Source organism: Brassica napus, chromosome C4 (assembly GCF_020379485.1).
Source record: "Brassica napus cultivar Da-Ae chromosome C4, Da-Ae, whole genome shotgun sequence".
Classification (NCBI taxonomy): Eukaryota; Viridiplantae; Streptophyta; class Magnoliopsida; order Brassicales; family Brassicaceae; genus Brassica; species Brassica napus.
In genome coordinates, this window is record NC_063447.1 from 16,928,569 (window position 1) to 16,948,856 (window position 20,288).

Below are 20,288 nucleotides of genomic sequence, written 5' to 3' on the forward strand. Positions count from 1 at the left end.
ACAAGAAGATACCGTAAATGAAGTAGAAGTACCAGAGCAAGATACAAATGATATCTTACTTGTTGATCCATACAACCAGGTATATGAAGAAATTCCAGACGATGCAACAGACGAAGCCCACGAAGATGAATTTGAAGAAAACGATGAAGTGGATGATGTTTCTGATGATGAGTGATCGAGTTTCTATTGTATTATTAAACACTCTGTATTACATATAATATTTATATAACTTATCCGATCATGTTTGTTCAATTAGGATGTTTGAGGTTTGTGGTTTGGGGTTTGGAAGAGTATAACTTATGATGTTTGTGATTTGGGGTTTGGGGTTTCGGTTTTTAGGGTTAAAACAAAAATCGAAGCTAATTAGTCGTAAATTACGACTCTCTTATGACTAGTCTAAAAGATAACGAAGCTAAGTAGTCGTTAACTACTACTAATTTACGACTAATATAAAAGGTATCGAAGCTAAGTAGTCGAAAATTACGGCTCCGTTACAACTAGTCTAAAAGATAACAAAGCTAATTAGTCGTTACCTACTTCTAATTTACGACTAAATGGAAACGAGACGACGCTTATTAGTCGTAAAGCCTCCGGCAGTTTCCTATAAAAGCTCACCATTTTGCTCCCCAAATCAAACACAATTCCAAACCAATTTCCTCATCAAATCATAAAACATGTAGTTGAAGATATGGCGAGACTTACGTATGTTTTACGTAGGTTTCGCTTTGTCTCTTTCCACCTGTGTTTCTAGGTATCTTTCTTCTCTTCTTTTTTTATTCAAATTTTCAACGGTAGTCCCTAATTAGTCGTAAAGACTGCGTCCCTTATTGGTCGTAATGTACGAGTTATTTACGACCACTAGTATCTGATTGGTCTTAAAAAAAAGTAGTCTCTCATTTGTCGTTATTAATCTTGGTCCCCCATTAGTCGTAAACTTACGACTTATTTACGACTGCTCGTCTCTCATTGGTCGTACATTTACAACAAATTTACGACTAACAGCAAAACTCTATATATAGGCAGACCTCGCGAAGCCATTTAGTTGCTCATTACCCTCTCTCTAACAACGACCTCCCATCTCTCTCTAGGTTTTTTTTAGATTATTTTTAGGATGGAATTATATTAGGATGGAGTTAGATTATGATCAAATTAGAATATGTTTAGATTATTTTTATATAATAAATTTGAATTGTTTATAACCATGTATTTTTTATGTTTGTTTTTTTTCAGATTGACAATATTGCTATGGCTAACGGTAGACAGAGAATTAGGAACCTTACGCCTAGAAACTCTTACGCGAGTAACTTTCTTCCACAGTCGGATCCATCGGCTTCTACTTCCGGCACTGCATCCGGCCAAGAGAATGTGCCTGATAGCCAATATGCCGATCCGTATGTGCCTCCACAGGCATATGACCCTGAAGCTTACTATCCGCGGTTCGATAACCCTGCTCAATTCTTTCCCCAGTACGATGAGCCTCCACAGCAGCCTCGGAATGAGCAGCATCATTCTCCACACCATCCTCAGCAGCAGTCCACCCACCCAAAGCTGCTCCGGCTCCTGCAGCAGCTCCTGCTCCTGCAGCAGCTCCTGCAGCAGCTCCGGCTCCCGCAGCAGCTCCGGCTCCTGCATTTGTTCATCCAGATTTGATGGTGCCACCGAATGCACCATATGCAAGATATACAGTGGAAGACCTTCTCCAGATGCCGGGACGAGAAGGTTTACGAATCATCAACCCATATCGACCACCCCACACTTACTGGTAATTTTTAATTTATTAAAGTTTTAATTGCATTTAAATATACTAATTATACAATTGCTCTAAATATATGTATTCTTTCAAATTTTGTAGTTTTCGACGGACAATTGTGTGGGACAGAGCGTGTTGGAGATATCATCAGGACAAACTTCCGGGAAGCGCATCCGAATTGGTCTCTTACACCTGACCACGTTCGGAGGACTTGGTTCAAGTGCTTCGCGGTTAGTTTTAAATATCATTTTTTATTGTTTATTTTAAAAATAATTATTTATTTAATTTTTTTTTATTGTAGCAAAAATGGAATTGGTCCATTGCTGTCAACGAAAAGGTGAAGGAAGAGTTCTACAAAAAGGCGATGGCTCGCCTAAAGAACATTGTTGGTGATTGGAAGGAGAAGTGGAGGGGTTTGGGGGACGACGCAAAAGAAGCATACCTCAGCAATGACGTTTGGAAGGGCTTGAAGGCTTATTGGAATTTGCCGAAGTCAGTTCAGAGGTCTCTCACTTGCTCTACGGCTCGGTTGACCCGCGATGATGATTGTAACCTGCCAGTACCTCATACTTCCGGACAGATTCCACACGCTGGGAGGACACTACAAATTGTAAGTCTTCGATCTTTCTTAATTTTTATTAAATATATATTAATTGACTATTTATTTAATGCGTGAGTTTAATTTAATTTTTTTTTTTTATACAGGCTGCCCAAGAAGGAACACCACCATCTCTGGCCCGAATTTACAAGACGACACACCAGCATTCTTATGGCACCTTCTCGCATCCTCGAGCAGAGAGGATCTACAACACTGTTGAGGCTCGCATCCAGGAGGTCCAAACTCAGTTGTCGCAACAAAATCCGGAAGGTGCACCGGTCCAGCTGTCCACTGTCGAACAAGACAAAATTTTTGAGCAGGTTAAAAATTTGATCTCTTAAATATATATGTTTATTTACATTTTTTATTCTTTAAGTTAGTTTTACATATGTACTAATTAAATATTTATTTATTAATTGAAGGTTGCCCCGAAGAAAAGGGGACGTATTATCGGGATCGGGTTTGTCAACGATGTCCCGAGGGCAAGAGCTGAACACTCTGCAAGAATGGAAGAAGAATCTTCTCTCCGTAGGGATTTGACTGCGGCCAAAGAAGTCATAGCAAATCACAGGGACAAATTTGCATTTATGGCAAATATGTTCGATTTGATGATAGAGACAACCCCAAACATCAACCCGGTTTTTGCCTCTAGGTGGCAGTCTCTACGTCCAAGCTTTGTCCCCGAGCCCACTCCGGCAGAGCAGGCAGATTTAGAGCGACGTGCGGATGAGCATAGCTCCGACCTCTTCGACGAAATAAATCTTAACACTTAGTTTTTTCGGTTTTAGTTAATTAGTATTATGAATTTTTTATATTATGAATACTATTATATTTCTGAATGTTAGATATTTTCTTTTAGTTTTATCAAATTTTAAAAATTAAATCAAAATAAATTTAAATATTTGATTTTAATTAATATATTAAATTCGTAATCAAATACAAAATTCTAAAATAAATAAATAAAAGGCTTAATTTACGACCAATGAACATCTAACGTTGATGTAAAGTAGTCGTTATATTTCGACAAATAAACATCGACATAGAAGCAAATTGGTCGTAAATTTACGACCTATATACATCTAATTTGCGAGACGTAAATGTGCGTCACATGTACGACTATACTTTTATGTTGAACTTACAACCAATTTACTTAGTCGTACATTTACGTCTGCTTTACGACTAAAGTCTTTAGTCGTAACTTTACGACCAATGTGCCTCGAATAATTATTTACGACCAGCTTCTAACGACCAATCGTTTTTCGAAGCTTTTTGGTCGTAAAGCCTATATTACGACCAATAGGCTACTAATACTGTAGTCGTTAAGGTCATGTTTTCTTGTAGTGTAACGCTAGATAGTTATATCATTCAAAAAATTATAGACAATTCAACAATAACAGTTTTATCTACTTTATATAATTCACGTCTGTAGCTGTTCTTTTGAAAAACATGTTTAACGATATTCTTTGCATCATCCTTTTGTAAGCATTTTTTCATTAATCTGTAAAATTTCGTTTTTAATATACCCTATAAAATCATTAGAATAAAAGCTTCTTTAACATGACACAGTTTTTTTTTTTTTTTTTTTATTAACCAGGTGTTGACCTTGCGGCCCACCACCTAGGCCCGGCGCCAGCCTTTGTCTGTACCTTCTTACGGGCCCTGGACACACCTCCCCCTCCCCGCAAGTCGAACCGGTCACCTCCCCTCCCCAAAGAGGATACCACTGGACTACGAGGTCCTGGGTACATGACACAGTTTGGGATCATCAAATTTCGGATCAGGGCTTAAACCAAGTAAAAAAAAAATAAAGCTAAACGGACAAAGACTCAACGGCCTGTAACACTTTTTTAAACACTGGAAATCATACATATGATTCACATTATTTTTCAACAAATTATACGCAAAGGAATATTTATGAAAATGTCATTGATCATTTTTCAAATAAAGGAAGACATACTATGATCATTTTTGTTTTTTTGACATCACATACTATGATCATTTATTTGTGTAGACGTGAATATAAATGAGTAAAGAAGACAACTTGTCCAAAAAAAATGAAGATAACTCAAAGAACAAGAAAAAAAAAAAACAAACCAGTTATTCAGACCAATCTGAAAAAAGAACACACAAAAACAAACATTACAGAAACACATCAGAACAATTTTCTGTTATGTAACAACAAGATAAAGATGACTCATGTCAAGGCCTAGCGTGCATCAGGGGTCACTTGGGTTCCAAAATCAACATTCAATTCTAACGAGTTCTTTGAGTCATCATCTTGAACCTGTCCTCCTTTTATCCTCGAATTCTCAGAGATCAAACACTCTTTCAGCACGTTAACAACCTTGGACATGGTTGGTTTATCAGATGAAGAATGACTCACGCATGACATTGCTAATTCAAGAATCTTCCATACTGTGTTAGAGTCATAATCTCCACCAAGGTTTGTGTCAACGATTTTCTCAAGATCTCCTCTGCTTATTAGAATCTTTACCCATTCTGCTATATGAGCTTTTTCTCTGGTTAGTTCAATCACAGACCGGTTTGTTATCATTTCCATGAGTACAATACCGAAACTGTAGACATCGCTCTTCTCATTTAACCAATTTGTTTGGTAATATCTGCAAAATAAAGAGTTTTATGGAACTTAATGAAGGAACAGAAAAAAAAACTGAAGTTAGATTTGTTTTCTAATTATTAGAGCACTTACTCAGGATCAAGATATCCAGGTGTTCCTGCAACTACTGTTGCTACTTGAGTTTCAGCTCCGACACAAAATGATCTTGAAAGTCCAAAATCCGCAAGTTTGGCCACAAAACGATCGTCCAATAGTATATTTGTACTTTTGACATCTCTATGAACCATTGGCGGCTCACATCCAACATGCAAATACTCTAACCCTACGGACACAAAAACATATTTATGTTGAGACAATGCAACATTATAGTAAACTTGCTATTATCTTTGCAATGTTAGGTTTGCAAGAAGTAACCTTGTGCTGCCTCGACAGCAATTTTTAATCTACTAGCCCATTTCAAAGTAGATCGAGCAGATTCTCCTGTAAATGAAAATGCTGAATCCATACATGTTGAAGACATCAAAATTATTTATTCATGGACTAATAAAGACAGGTCTTGTATAAATGATTAGTTACCTGATAAATGTTGTTTAAGGTCTCCATTAGCCATGTACTCATAGATAAGTGCCAAATGGCCTCCTTCATCACAGTAACCAACAAGGCTTACCAAGTTTATGTGATGAACTCTTAGAAGAAGCTCCACCTTTTAGATCCATTTCATAAATATGAAACTTTCAATAAGACATTAACCAAGTATTTTTTTCAGATTATGTAAGTCGAAAAACGTGAACGTACCTCTGCCTTAAATTCCTTATAGCCTTGAACTGATGACTCGGAGAGAACTTTAACAGCTACTGGTTCGGTACCACTCAAAGAACCGTGGTAGACAACTCCAAACCCTCCTTCTCCAAGAACTCTTTTGAAGTTGTCCGTAAGTCCTACTACCTCTGAATAAGTGAACCTTTTCTTTTTGGAATATATCGATGACTTTCTTGGTAACTCGCGTGTCGCAGCTGTGCCTGTACATGGAAAGATCAAAACAATGCCATTATCATTAACCATGAAACTTAATAGTTTATTAAGCCTTGTGTGTTTCTTTATAGATGATTCTGTCTATCAATGTACCTTCTGATACAGGGGCTTTCTTTCTGAAAACAAAAAAGAGAGCCAACAAGGCGATAAGAGCCACTACTGAAGCAACCGATGCTATAACTGGTACTAAGACTTTCTTCTTATTGTTGTTGCATGAGTCAGAGAGACAAAGATTTGGGTTTCCATGAAAACTTGTGGACAAGAACCTTATTAGAATACAAATCATCCGTAAAATGAATATTGTTATGAAGAAACTTACGTCAACTTGAGGCCTCTCTTTTCTCTATCACGAAGGGCTTGAGGAATTGGACCGGTTAAACTGTTCCACCCTAAGTTTCTGCCAAAACAGAGTAGAACATTAATTATTATATACATGATGAAATATATGATCACTCCTTGTTCAACAAGACTCACATTATCAACAGTGATTCCATGTTTGCTAGAAACTCAGGCACTTCTCCACTCAGATTGTTATTCGACAAGTCCCTTTTAGCAGAATAAGATAAAAAAAAATAAGAAGCAATACAAAAGCTTATAACCAAAATAAATTCAGTTTTAAGGATATTATAATCTCACAGTTCTTGTAGATGGGTTAGATTTTGTATGCTAGATGCTATGACCCCTTCTAGTCCACTTGATGATAAGTGTCTGATTACAAGAGCAGCATAGAAAACATTTTTAGAGATATACACATCGAAAAAGTTATTAAATAAATGATTAGATAATCTTACAAGGAAATGATTCTTGGCGGAATAGTAGTATTTGTGTAGCTGCAGTTTATACCCTCCCACTTGAACATCTGAGGAACGCATGGATCTCCTTGCCAGTCAGTTCTACTAATTTCATAAGTATCTCGAACATTCTGTACCGCAGCCACTAAAAAAATAAAACCCAAATTATTACAAAGAACCATACATATTAATATTGAGAGAAACAAATGGTAATATGATTATTGATTTGGCTAACCATCCTCTGGATTAGTTTCAGCATCTGGAAACTCAATAATCTTGTAAGCTTCCATGGCGTTAACCATTGGTGGGAGAGTTGAGTTCTGAGTCATAACCAGCTCCACAGTACATCCAAGAAACCTACATTTCATAGGCGATGTGTTGTATAGAGTCTCTAGTTGTAACTTTTGAGGGCGATAAGCTGAAATTGTAAAGTTTTCGTCCTTTCCTTTCCATGCAATGTCGAATTCTCTTGTGTCGTTGCCTCGAAGTGTTTGTATCTCAGCGAAATGTAGATATATGAGAGCCTGATCCTCCCGGTCGTCCATGGTCCATTCGTAAGTTAACTTCTCGGTCACGTTTTTATTAATGACTGCCTTTGAGATGACTTCTTGTGGTAGCTCGTAAGGAGTAGAAGCATTTATATTGAGACTTGTGTTTACAAAATTAAACGCGAACGAAAGACTTAACTGCTCCCATTCACGATCATATACATCTGCAGGATACCTGAACATTATAACGATCAACAGTTATCAAACATTTATAGTCTTCACAAAAACTTTGCTTGCAAGTAATGTAAGAAATTTTAAAATTACCTTATAGTAGGACCGAGAAAATCAGAAGCATATGAGCGTTTCAAGAGCTTCAGGGAGCCGTTTGTAGTGACGTAAGTATCATCCCTCAAGGATCTTAGTTCCAAGGCTGAAATAATTGGTGTAGTCTTCCCTGTTTTAACAAGACAAATCTGCAACGAGCTTGACTTTGGTATGTGTATGATCTCCTCCTTTCCTTGACCTAAAGAGCTTTTTAAATCGACCGTTGTCCATATGTTAGGACCAAGATACATATCAAATTTCGGGGCAGTTTCGAGCCCGTCATAATTCCCGTAAAGGAAGAGAGCTTTGATAAGATATTTTGTGCCTGATGTGACTTTTAGATTATAGCAATTTCGTATACCATCTGGAAAATATCTTAGAACTGTGAAGGGCTTATAGTCCTCTTCATAAATCTTTTGGACTCTACCACTTTGACCACCTTGAGTGAAGTTGGCGTCAGATGTGTATGTTAATTTGGTTAATGGTTCGGTATAGGGAGAAGCGGCAGGGTGTAATCCACAATCCAAGCTGATGAAATCTGGTAAGTGAGACATAGAGACCCATGTCGAATATATAAAAGAACCAAAGAGAATTTAAATTTCAAGACATTTTAAAGCAAAGTGTCTTTTTTTTTTTGCTAAAGAAAAATGCAAAGTGTTTATAAAGAGTGTACCGTTTGGATCAGGCTGAGCTTGAATTAGATGTGAAGTAACGCCAAAAGCCACAATGAACAGAGCTAGCAAAAGGCCTTGTAGACTCTCCATTTTTTGAGGGGTTTTAAGACAAGAAGAAAACAGATGTCGCTTGTTTCATTCCTCCTTCACTTTTAAGTCAAGATTAAGGTTGGTTGATCGTTGAGTTTTGACTTTAATTTGTATTATAAAAGGTTGTTGACAGAACCGAAACAACCTGGATAACTGGTCACCATAACCACACAACGTGCTTACAACCTTTATTCCTCAATGTGTTATTTAATTAAGAGTACTTTGTTGAGCATCCTTCTTTTTTTTGAAACATAACTTATTTTCATTCGTACTGAACTTGAACTTGTTCGGTTACAATAAACTGAGGGAATTAGCCATCATCTTAGGTTAAAAACATAACCAACTCTAACAAAATAAGTTAAAGATAGATAGTTCTTCAAGAGAAGATGACAGCGAAATCAGAACAAAGCTTGATTGCGTCGATAAAGCTTTCACGACAAAGTCGAGCAGCTGAGAAATAGTCACAAGTGACGTTGAGTGCCAGTATTCACCTAAGAGAAAAATATGAGTAATCTCGATTGCATCTTCAGACCATGTACAGACCGCTCCATAAGATAGCAAACTGGTGAAAAAACTAAAACTGATACTTGGTAGTGAAACTTCTTGCTAGAGAAGGATGGTGAAATCGAAACAAGGCCTGGTGAACCCACCAGTAAAATCATCTCACAGGAGAATTTAAAAGAAAAATTCACCAAATATATTTAGCATACATAAACTTCAGTATCGCATGTTCTTAGTGAAAGCATTAGGTAGAATTTAAAAGAAAAATTCTTGCAATACAAACTTGAAGATTCATGGAAAAGAAACATGTGATGATACATATTTGGCGAGCTTGCGAGCTTTAGGGCTCATCTCGCTAATGTCCCTGCTATAATACATAGAACTTTGTGATTCCATGTCCTGACTCTCTCCTACCCTCGACTCTTCAGACATCAAACATTCTTTTAGATCATTAGCAACTCGAGACATGTTTGGTCTTCCTGTGGAAGAAGGACTGACACATGACATTGCTATTTCAATGGCCTTCCAGACGGAACCAATATCATAATTTCGCTGGAGTTGTGGGTCCACAATTTTTGTAATATCTCAATTTGTAATCATAAAGCTGATCCAATCTACTAAGTGAGGCTTTTCACGGGATGGTTGAATTATAGGACGGTTTGAAATGAGCTCCAATAACACAATTCCGAAACTATATATATCACTCTTTTCTGTCAACCAATTTGTCTGATAATACCTGCAAATAATGACACAGAGAACGTAATGCAAAATAGATTCTTTGTGGTTACTTTATATTTAAAGGAAAATTTTGTATTAGATACTAGCATATGATGTGAAATAAGACTTACTCAGGATCAAGATATCCAGGAGTGCCAGCAACAACTGTTGACACATGTGTTTCATTTCCAGTGGGAAATGATCTCGAAAGCCCAAAATCGGCTAGTTTGGCTTGAAAATGTTGGTCCAGAAGTATGTTTGTAGATTTAATATCTCTATGAACAATTGGTGGTTTGCATCCTGTGTGTAAGTACTCCAAGCCTTGATAACAAATAAAAATTTAATAAGTATTTTTATCAAATGAATAACTGATTTAAGCAATTCCTAGAGTGCTTTAGGTGTGTAGTTTCCATTGCATACACATGACGTTTAAAATTTGGATGTGGTAACGTAAGGTTTCTTGTAGCATTCACACGAAAAACACAAACTAATTCTATTTTTTTTTAACACAAACTAATTCTATTAAATGTCAATATTGGTAACTAAATAATTGTCTCAAATTCTGAACGCTTATCTTTTGCATACCTAGTGCTGCATCCACAGCTATTCTCACTCTATTTTCCCAGCTCAGACTGAATCTCCCATGCTTTCCTGTATTATTCAAACATAGACGTAAGACGTCATTTTCATAGTTTTTAAAATGACTAATTATTTTCCAGTTACCTGACAAGTGTTGCTTTAAGCCTCCATTCGGCATGTACTCGTAGATTAGGGCCAAGTTTTCTCCTTCATCACAATATCCAACAAGACTCACCAAATTTATGTGGTGAACTCTCATAAGTAGTTCCACCTATTTAATCATCTATTAGTTATTACTGATGCACTATATACGCGTCAGTGGATTCCATAGAAGACCAGTGGGGAAAAAGAGTACCTCTGCCTTGAAATGCTTATAGACTTGAGATGATGATTGAGATAGCAATTTAACAGCCACCTGTTGGTTACCATTAACACAGCCATAATAAACGACTCCAAACCCTCCTTCACCGAGAGCTCTTTCTAAGTTATATGTCATTTCTTGAACCTCAGCATACGTAAACCTAATCTTTTTCGATAAGAATGATGATTCTGACTGACTAGCATGCCTACCATCCACTGTGGCCGTACTTGGTAAGGTGTTTAAATCTGCAAGCTAAATCATTTGTTTTTGCAACTAAATCTATTGATAGATAATATTTCTAATGATAAATGGCTGAAGACTTACCTAAAGACACACTCCAAGAAAACATCGGTATTCTGACGGACATTCCGACGGAAAATGAAATCCTCGGAATATCCCGAGGAATTTACGAGGAAATTCCGAGGAAACACAAAATTGGGTTTCCTCGGAATTTCCTCGGAATATACCGACGGAATTCCGAGGAAATATCAATCCGTCGGAATATTCCGAGGAAATTCCGAGGAAAAATGGGTTCCTCGGAAAAAACCGACGGAATTCCGAGGAAATATCAATCCGTCGGAATATTCCGAGGAAATTCCGAGGAAAAATGGGTTCCTCGGAAAAAACCGATGAATTCCGAGGAAATATTATAGCCGTTGGAGAGCCGTTGGGGGATTTTACAAAATTCCGAGGAAATTCCGACGAACTAGCCTTTTTCGTCGGAATTCCGTCGGCAGGATTTAAACTATAAATACAAGCACTCCTCTTCCTCTTCATTCACTCCATATCTTCATCCTCCCTCTTACTCTATTTACACACGAATTTGATTCATAAAAAATATGTCTTCTTCAAATTATTTTCGTTCTTGGATCGATCGACCTCATTTGGATCCGAACACGAGATTGCTTACGGAAGAATACCAACGAGGTATAACCGAATTCATGGGGTTAGTTCACCGACAACCGGAAGAAAAAACAGGTATGTTAAGATGTCCTTGCTCTAATTGTAAAAATAGAAAGGTTATTAAAGAGTAGGATGTTTGGACTCATCTATATTTGAGTGGGTTTACACGAAGTTACAAAATTTGGTATCATCATGGGGAAACTGATTATGAACATGGTAGTACTAGCGAACCTCAGCCAGCGGTTAGATTAGAAGAACCAATTAGAACGGATGTAGATTATGGTGTAGGTACTGAGCAGATGGTAAATGATCATTTTAGAGGGGAAGATTTACCCAATGCAGAAGCTAGGAGATTTTATGATATGTTGGATGCTGGAAAGCAACCATTGTACGAAGGTTGCAGAAAAAACCGATGAATTCCGAGGAAATATTATAGCCGTTGGAGAGCCGTTGGGGGATTTTACAAAATTCCGAGGAAATTCCGACGAACTAGCCTTTTCCGTCGGAATTCCGTCGGAATTTCCTCGGTATGTCGGAAGGATTTAAACTATAAATACAAGCACTCCTCTTCCTCTTCATTCACTCCACATCTTCATCCTCTCTCTTACTCTATTTACACACGAATTTGATTCATAAAAAATATGTCTTCTTCAAATTATTTTCGTTCTTGGATCGATCGACCTCATTTGGATCCGAACACGAGATTGCTTACGGAAGAATACCAACGAGGTATAACCGAATTCATGGGGTTAGTTCACCGACAACCGGAAGAAAAAACAGGTATGTTAAGATGTCCTTGCTCTAATTGTAAAAATAGAAAGGTTATTAAAGAGTGGGATGTTTGGACTCATCTATATTTGAGTGGGTTTACACGAAGTTACAAAATTTGGTATCATCATGGGGAAACTGATTATGAACATGGTAGTACTAGCGAACCTCAGCCAGCGGTTAGATTAGAAGAACCAATTAGAACGGATGTAGATTATGGTGTAGGTACTGAGCAGATGGTAAATGATCATTTTAGAGGGGAAGATTTACCCAATGCAGAAGCTAGGAGATTTTATGATATGTTGGATGCTGGAAAGCAACCATTGTACGAAGGTTGCAGAGATGGTCATTCAGCTTTATCATCTGCTACAAGATTGATGGGCATTAAAACAGATTATAATTTGGCTGAAGACTGTGTGGATGCGATTGCTGATTTTGTAAAAGGTATTCTACCCGAGGATAATGTAGCTCCTGGTTCATACTACGAGGTTCAGAAACTCGTAGCTGGTCTTGGTTTATCGTATCAGGTAATAGATGTATGCAGCGACAACTGCATGATTTATTGGAGGGCGGATGAACAGCGGGTTACATGCAAATTTTGTGGAAAGCCTCGTTATAAAGATACGAGTGGAAGAGTTCCAGTGCCATATAAAAGGATGTGGTATTTACCTTTGACGGAAAGGTTGCAGAGGTTGTATCTGTCTGAACGCACAGCGCAACCAATGAGATGGCATGCGGAGCACTCAACAGATGGTGAGATCAGACATCCTTCAGATGCAAAAGCGTGGAAGCATTTCCAATCAAAGTATCCCGACTTTGCGTATGAGAGAAGAAATGTCTACCTTGGATTATGTACTGATGGTTTCAGTCCGTTTGGCAAGAGTGGAAGACAGTATTCTCTATGGCCCGTCATTCTTACACCATACAACCTACCCCCAAACTTGTGCTTGCGACGAGAGTTTTTTTTCTCTCGATTCTCGTTCCCGGACCAGAGCATCCTAAGAGATCACTTGATGTGTTTCTTCAGCCACTAATATATGAGTTGCAACAACTATGGGCTCAAGGTGCTGAAACATACGATGTTTCGTGTAAAGAAAACTTTCAAATGCGGGCAGTACTAATGTGGACAATAAGTGATTTTCCAGCATATGGTATGTTGTCTGGATGGACAACGCATGGAAGGCTATCATGTCCATATTGTCAAGATAACACTGATGCTTTCCAACTAAAACACGGAAGGAAAACGTGTTGGTTTGACTGTCACAGGAGATTCCTACCACCTGATCATCCATATCGTAGGAGTAGGAATTTGTTTACGAAGAACAAGAGGGTGTTTGACAGTCCACCTCCGGAAATTTGTGGGAAAGATTTGAAGATACAACTAAGAGATTTTGGTGCAGAAAGGACGCCAGACGTCGGTGGACATGAGCGTTTTCCGGTAGATGCTGTTGGAGAACTACATAACTGGCACAAAAAAAGTATTTTCTGGGATCTGCCATACTGGGAGGATCATCTGCTAAGGCATAATTTAGATGTCATGCATATTGAGAAGAACTTTTTTGACAATCTCATGAACACGATCCTTAATGTTCAAGGTAAAACAAAGGATAATTTGAAGTCAAGACTGGATTTAGTCGATATATGTGCTCGTTCAGAACTTCATGTTGATGAGAATGGTAGGGCTCCTTTTCCCATATACCGACTTGATGCAGCGGGAAAAGATGCGTTCTTTGATTGGATTTCAAACGATGTGGAATTTCCAGACGGTTACGCATCAAATTTGCGTAACTGTATCGACAGAAAGGAAGGAAAGTTTACTGGCTTGAAAAGCCACGATTGCCATGTAATGATGCAGCGCCTCCTTCCGTTCGCCTTCAAGGAACTATTACCACGAAATGTTCATGAAGCAATTGCAGGGATAAGTGGTTTCTTCCGCGATTTATGCACGAGATCAGTGACTCTTGAAGGTATTGAAAATTTGAAGACTAACATAGCCGTGATTCAGTGCAACCTTGAGAAGATATTTCCTCCCTCATTTTTTGATGTTATGGAGCATCTTGTTATTCACCTGGCAAGAGAATTGGAACTTGGTGGTCCTGTGCAGTATAGATGGATGTATCTGTATGAGCGGTATATGTTCCATTTGAAGAAGATGGTGAAAAATTTAAGTAGGGTGGAAGGTTCTATAGTCGCACAGATGATCAATGAAGAAACTTCAAACTTTGCCGAGTACTACTTTCCAGCAGAAGTTCAGACCAAAAACAGAAGACCTGCTCGGCATGATGATAGAGGCGAACGGGCAACATATCATGTTACGGTTCCAGACATTTTCACAGACGTTGGACGACTTAGCGGAAAACCAAAGGACCGTCGACTTACTGAGCAGGAGCGCAGTCATTTGCAAACATATTTGCTCACCAACTGCGAAGACGTTCTTCAATATGAGAGGTAAATAAATGAGCTTACAAATTTTTATTTTAACAAGTTGAAATTTAAATCTTAATTAATTACATTATTGTCATCATATACAGGATTTTCATGGCAGAAAAGCGGTTCGAGTATAGATACGCCACAGAGGACGAACTAGAAGAAATGAAGCAGAGAGAATTTACTGGATGGATGTTTACTTATGTGAGTGCTTTAAACAAATTAAAATATATTTTATCACATATTTATACTAATTCACATTTATTGATATAACATATATATATGTGCTATTAATAGGTGTCTGCTGGTTTGGCCAGAGGTGAAACATTTGACGATTGGATACGTGAGATGGTCGTTGGACCAAACTTTGTTGTGAAGTCATATCCGAGATTTTGTACTCGAGGATATGCATTCACAACTCAGAAGAGGAGACGTTCGAGTACGACTTATGATGCTGGCGTTTGTTCTGCATCAGGAGATGATGTATACTACGGACACATACATGAGATTTTGGAAATCAAGTATTTGGGCATGGTTGGATTGCGCTGTACTGTTTTCTATTGTGATTGGCACGACAACACTCCAGATCGAGGTGTGAGAACAGATGCATTTGGTGTTACATCAGTAAATTCGAGGCGAAAGCTGCAATATTATGATCCTTTCATTCTTGCTTCTCAGGCCGATCAGGTAATTAAATGTTAATTATTCAGAATGATTCATCATCATGTGTATTAATTTATAATTTTTTTAAATGTTACAGGTTTGTTATATCAAGTACCCCCGGGTAAGGAACAGAGATGATCCATGGGTTACTGTTACAAGACTCAACCCGAGAGGCCGAGTTCAGGGAAGTTCTGAGCTGGAAGACCCACTACAACCAAGCACATCCGGCAACTTAAGTGCAGCAGAAGATTTAGCTGGAGTTGGCCTTGTTGTCGATTTAACCGACTTTGGAGAGGAAGCCGTCGTTCACGTAGAGGATGAACCAGTGATTGGAGAGTTTCACCAAGATCCAGATTCAGATTCATCTGGTGATGATGACTCGGAAACAGACTACCATTGATTTTTTTTTTTTTTTTTAAGAAATACCGAGGAAATTCCGAGGAACACTTGATATAACCTCTTTCCTCGGATATTAGTTATTTGGTTTATCTAGCAAGGCAAAGCTGAATACGAATTAAAAACTACTCAAAACACAACCAAATAAAACGAAGAAACCATGTAAAAGAAATACGAACTCATAATTAAGAAAAAAAAACTAAGTTCAAAATTAACAGAAAATAAGACCATAAAACGTTAGAATAGAAAAGAAAATAAAATAGCGCGGTCGGAAATCAAATGGCAATACTGGCCGGTGATAGCTCCTACTCCTCGTCTCCTGCTCCAGATGTTCCTGCATCGTTGGGTCTCTTGGACCTCTTTCTTACCCTGTGTGTACCACTCGAACCCGAACCAGAGCTGGATGGAGAGTTGTCCCGATGAACTACATCATCCTTTTGGCAACGACACGGCCTGATACGTGAAATGGCAGCCCAGATCTTGTGTAGCATGTCGTTGTTTGTCTTTATGCTCTGATCTCTCCAATGTTGTTGCTGGCGCGAAGTGGCGTTCGGTGGAAGCTCTTGCAGCTTGTACTGGCTGGAGTCTGATGGGAGTAGCTGATGGGGTTGTGAATCATCTGGAATGGCTTGTGCAGCCTCATCTTCTCCTTCTTCATCAACCACGGCCTTGCCTTTGGTCTGATATTTTGGCGTGAAGAAGGATGGCTTGTCTACTAGTGCGGTAGCAGGGGGTAGGAACTCAACTGCAGCCTCTGAAAGTAGAGCAGTCAGGCCGATCTGAGGCAGGTGGCAGTAGAGTGTTTTCTTCGCTCGGTCCTGGAATACGTAGACGTAAGGACCATCCCGATCGATCCTCGAGTGGGGACCAGCTATGAACTCCTTACTTACAGATTTTTGACATCCAGGTAGTTCCAAGCAATGTTGTTCGATCTGTCCAGTGCTACCTGCTGGTTCTCGCAGTCTACACCCACATGTCTAAGGATCCGAGTAATCACTGCACCAAATCCACATGCATTGCTCTTGGATTTGGTTACTTTCCCCTTGTATCCTGCTAAGTTTGCGGCCAGCACCGCTCCCATGTTGAAGGCAGTAGCAGGTGGGAATGTAGAGTTTCCAAATGCCGGTAGCAAATGCCTCACACCTTGGTACAGGAGGCACAACTCCCATTGCGTGACTGATGCGGCTGTGGTTGTCCCGTATAGCAATGAGCCAATGAGGCGTGTGGCATATCTCAGTACTGGGCTCCGGATAAGTGACTCCTTTGCCTGAGAAGATCTATAAACCCCTGTGCCAATCGTTTCCCAGAAGTTCAACAGCTCTGAAGTCCAATAAAGACCAGATGTCCTCTCCCCTGCACTCAATCCAAATAGTCCGCAGAGGTCTGTGAAAGATACCTCATAGTATACTTTCTGCACTACGAATGCCAGAAAACCTTCCTGATGGCTATCATCGGGATGGCTGACGTATGCGGATGCTATGAACTGGCGTACCAACTCCGGATAAGTGGGTTCGTTGAGGTTGCATAGTTGGCCTAGACCCATGTTCTGGAACAGCCCTTCAATGTCTGCTTTGATTCCCAATATTGTCATCGTCTCAGGACATGCTAGTTGTGTAGCCGGAACGGCTACCTTCTTCATGTTGTTGTAGTGGGTGGTATCAGACTTATCCCACTTCTTTGGCCTTTGCTTCTCTCGCTGAGACGAACCCTCTTCTTGTGTGTTCTTCTTTGCTGATGTTTTCGTGCGCTTCATTCTCTACAAAATAGAATCATTGCTCTCAACATGGTTATAATCAATTAAGAACTCAAAGCAACATGAAAATGAAAGGCGAAATCGAGTTGTGATAAAAAAAAACCAAATTGAAAAAAATTCTCAATCCCTAAATCATCTCAAATCCTGTTCCAAACTCGTTGATCACAGACAATTGTGTTCTATTCCATGTTTAAACATCTGTTTCATGCATATTTGATCAAGGAATCAACACGGAAATAAGAAATTCACAAAACCCAAAAAATTGCTCAAGAACACGATTTCAGAATGTGGAGATTCGCGGAGTATACCTGTCTTAGGGTGAAAACGAGTGTGGGAATCAGGTAGAGCTCGAAAAATCAAGGGGAATAGAGCCCAAAATTGTTCAAATCGGATGATTATAGAGAGAGAAGGGGGGGGGGGGCGAATTATAGGGGAAATCGGAGGGGATGAGAGTTCTGAGGTTTAGATCCAAAAAAGGTCGGGTTTTGCCTTATAATTCTGTTTTCCGCACACGCATCGATCGATGCGTTTTTGAACAAATACGGATCGATCGATCACATTCTTACGCTTTGGTCCATCTTAGTGATCGATCGATCCTTTTTTGGACATATATCCATCGATCGATCCGTTTATAAAAAACTTACAAGATTTTCCGAGGACATTCCGAGGAACATTTGAGATTCTCGATCGATCGATGGGATAATCTCATCGATCGATCACATTCTTACGGTCCGGTCCATCTTAGTGATCGATCGACGCGTTTTTGGACATATATCCATCGATCGATCCGTTTATAAAAAAACTTACAAGATTTTCCGAGGACATTCCGAGGAACATTTGAGATTCTCGATCGATCGATGGGATAATCTCATCGATCGATCACATTCTTACGGTCCGGTGCATCTTAGTGATCGATCGATGCGTTTTTGGACATATATCCATCGATCGATCCGTTTATAAAAAAACTTACAAGATTTTCCGAGGACATTCCGAGGAACATTTGAGATTCTCGATCGATCGATGGGATAATCTCATCGATCGATCACATTATTACGGTCCGGTGCATCTTAGTGATCGATCGATGCGTTTTTGGACATATATCCATCGATCGATCCGTTTATAAAAAAACTTACAAGATTTTCCGAGGACATTCCGAGGAACACTTGAGATTCTCGATCGATCGATGGGATAATCTCATCGATCGATCACATTCTTACGGTCCGGTCCATCTTAGTGATCGATCGATGCGTTTTTGGATATATATACATCGATCGATCCGTTTATAAAAAAAAATTGACGTATTGAAACCCCAAACACTAGTTCCTCGGAATTTCCTCGGAATATTCCGAGGAAATTCCGAGGAAGAAGAGGGTTTCCTCGGAGTTCCCTCGGAATAATCCGAGGAAATTCCGAGGAAATAGGGTTTTTAAACCGAAAACAACGTTTTGCGGTTTGAATAACACCTATATAACCCTTATTAAGTGTCTTACGTTCATTATGAAGTCAAATATTTGTTCCTTACCGTATAATTAACACTTTTCCGATTGTATGAACGAAATCCCACAACATAAGAGAAACACTTATACCTTTTAATGAACGGTAAAGGGAATACTTTCAATTAGTTTTGAAATTTGTTATTTCATGGTTTATGCTCATCTATACAAAGAATCCTCAATGGTATGCATTACAATTGTATAAGAAATGAAATACGGCAAAAAAAATTGATGTTTTGAAACCCCAAACACTAGTTCCTCGGTATTTCCTCGGAATATTCCGAGGAAATTCCGACGGATATTTTACTATCCGTCGGAATTTCCTCGGAATATTTTCATTTTACCGGGCAAATATTTCGCGAAAATTGAAATTAGAATTCCGACGGATAATGTCCGTCGGACCCTAGGTTTTATAACCACGAGCCCCTTCTTCTTCCCCATTTCTCTCTTCTTCCTCTGCGCGACTCCTCTCTTCTCTCCGGCGATTTCCCCCTGAAATCCGACGATATCTCCGGCGATCTCCCCCTTCTCTTACACAAATCATGTAAGGACCCTATCCCACTCTCTTAGGTTCTATTTGTTAGGTTTTTGTGTAGTTTTGATAGATTTTTGTTAGGGTGATTGGTTAGGATTGTGATTTGGTTGTATAATAGGTTTAGAATTATGATTTGGTTGAATAATTTGTTTTGTTGAATTGATTTAGAATTTTTTATAATTTTTTTATTTTTTTTTGTATTTATAAAATCGATTTTTGTATATAAAATCGATTTTTGTATTTTACAAATCGATTTTTCTATATAAATTCGATTTTTTGGATTTTACAAAAAAAATTTTGTATATAAATTCGATTTTTTGGATTTTACAAAACATTTTAAATATCTATAAAACTTTTTTTGTGATTAAAAACTATTATTTGGGATTTAAAAATATTTTTAATATATATATATATATTATTAAAACTATTTTTTTGTAATTATTAAACTATTTTTATTTATTAAAACTATTTTTTGTTTATTAGAACTATTTTTATATATTTATTAAATATTTTTAATATATATAAATCTTTTTTTGTGATTAAATTATTTGGGATTTTTTTTTTAAAAAATTAATTTATATATTTCTCTATTTATTAAATATTTTTTTTTAATTTACAGGTCTCATGATGATCAGACCCGGCCTCGACAGCGTCGTGGTCGTGGTGGTACGGGGAGCCAGTCTCGGGATTCCAGCCATTTTCAGGATTCCCCTTCGCCCCACAGCTCCAACCATACATCTCCCTCTGCTGCACCCGCTCCTGCTCCTCTCGCTCCCGCTGCTGCATCCGCTCCTGTTCCTCCGGGTCCTCCGGGAGTGATGCGTGTTGCGGAGTTGGTTCAACAGCCCGGTCGTGACCATCTTCCGT

At 38.6% G+C, this 20,288-nt stretch overlaps 4 protein-coding genes across 4 annotated transcripts; all 4 read right to left on the bottom strand.

Annotated features, from left to right (window-relative positions):
* Positions 1-4,554: 4,554 nt before the first annotated feature.
* Positions 4,555-6,452, bottom strand: LOC106443330 (probable LRR receptor-like serine/threonine-protein kinase At2g28960). The gene is made up of 8 exons (XM_048755541.1): positions 6,433-6,452; positions 6,278-6,355; positions 6,052-6,224; positions 5,722-5,945; positions 5,503-5,629; positions 5,341-5,406; positions 5,059-5,248; positions 4,555-4,969 (listed from the first exon to the last, which is right to left on the bottom strand). The coding sequence occupies exons 1-8, from the start codon at positions 6,450-6,452 to the stop codon at positions 4,555-4,557; spliced, it is 1,293 nt and encodes a 430-aa protein (XP_048611498.1).
* Positions 6,453-6,979: 527 nt separating this feature from the next.
* Positions 6,980-7,480, bottom strand: LOC125575163 (probable LRR receptor-like serine/threonine-protein kinase At2g28960). The gene has a single exon (XM_048754488.1). It carries the CDS (start codon positions 7,478-7,480, stop codon positions 6,980-6,982), a length of 501 nt encoding a protein of 166 aa, XP_048610445.1.
* Positions 7,481-7,535: 55 nt separating this feature from the next.
* On the bottom strand, positions 7,536-8,503 carry LOC125575502 (probable LRR receptor-like serine/threonine-protein kinase At1g07560). Its single transcript, XM_048754487.1, has one exon. It carries the CDS (start codon positions 8,113-8,115, stop codon positions 7,558-7,560), a length of 558 nt encoding a protein of 185 aa, XP_048610444.1. The 5' UTR covers positions 8,116-8,503; the 3' UTR covers positions 7,536-7,557.
* Positions 8,504-9,670: 1,167 nt separating this feature from the next.
* On the bottom strand, positions 9,671-10,618 carry LOC106441625 (probable leucine-rich repeat receptor-like protein kinase At2g28990). The gene is made up of 4 exons (XM_048755542.1): positions 10,478-10,618; positions 10,267-10,393; positions 10,129-10,194; positions 9,671-9,864 (listed from the first exon to the last, which is right to left on the bottom strand). The coding sequence occupies exons 1-4, from the start codon at positions 10,616-10,618 to the stop codon at positions 9,671-9,673; spliced, it is 528 nt and encodes a 175-aa protein (XP_048611499.1).
* Positions 10,619-20,288: the final 9,670 nt, after the last annotated feature.

Bases quoted from the DNA above. Each gene is read 5' to 3' on its own strand.
- LOC125575163 (XM_048754488.1), bottom strand. From the start codon at position 7,480: ATGTTCAGGTATCCTGCAGATGTATATGATCGTGAATGGGAGCAGTTA.
- LOC106443330 (XM_048755541.1), bottom strand. From the start codon at position 6,452: ATGGAATCACTGTTGATAAT. The intron at 5,249-5,340 runs GTTACTTCTTGC...TTGTGTCCGTAG, and splicing joins TGCTGTCGAGGCAGCACAAG to GGTTAGAGTATTTGCATGTT. The intron at 4,970-5,058 runs GTAAGTGCTCTA...TTTATTTTGCAG, and splicing joins CCTGGATATCTTGATCCTGA to ATATTACCAAACAAATTGGT.
- LOC106441625 (XM_048755542.1), bottom strand. From the start codon at position 10,618: ATGACATATAACTTAGAAAGAGCTCTCGGTGAAGGAGGGTTTGGAGTC. The intron at 10,195-10,266 runs GTAACTGGAAAA...TGAATAATACAG, and splicing joins CTTAAAGCAACACTTGTCAG to GAAAGCATGGGAGATTCAGT. The intron at 9,865-10,128 runs GTATGCAAAAGA...TTTGTTATCAAG, and splicing joins AGCTGTGGATGCAGCACTAG to GCTTGGAGTACTTACACACA.
- LOC125575502 (XM_048754487.1), bottom strand. From the start codon at position 8,115: ATGTCTCACTTACCAGATTTCATCAGCTTGGATTGTGGATTACACCCT.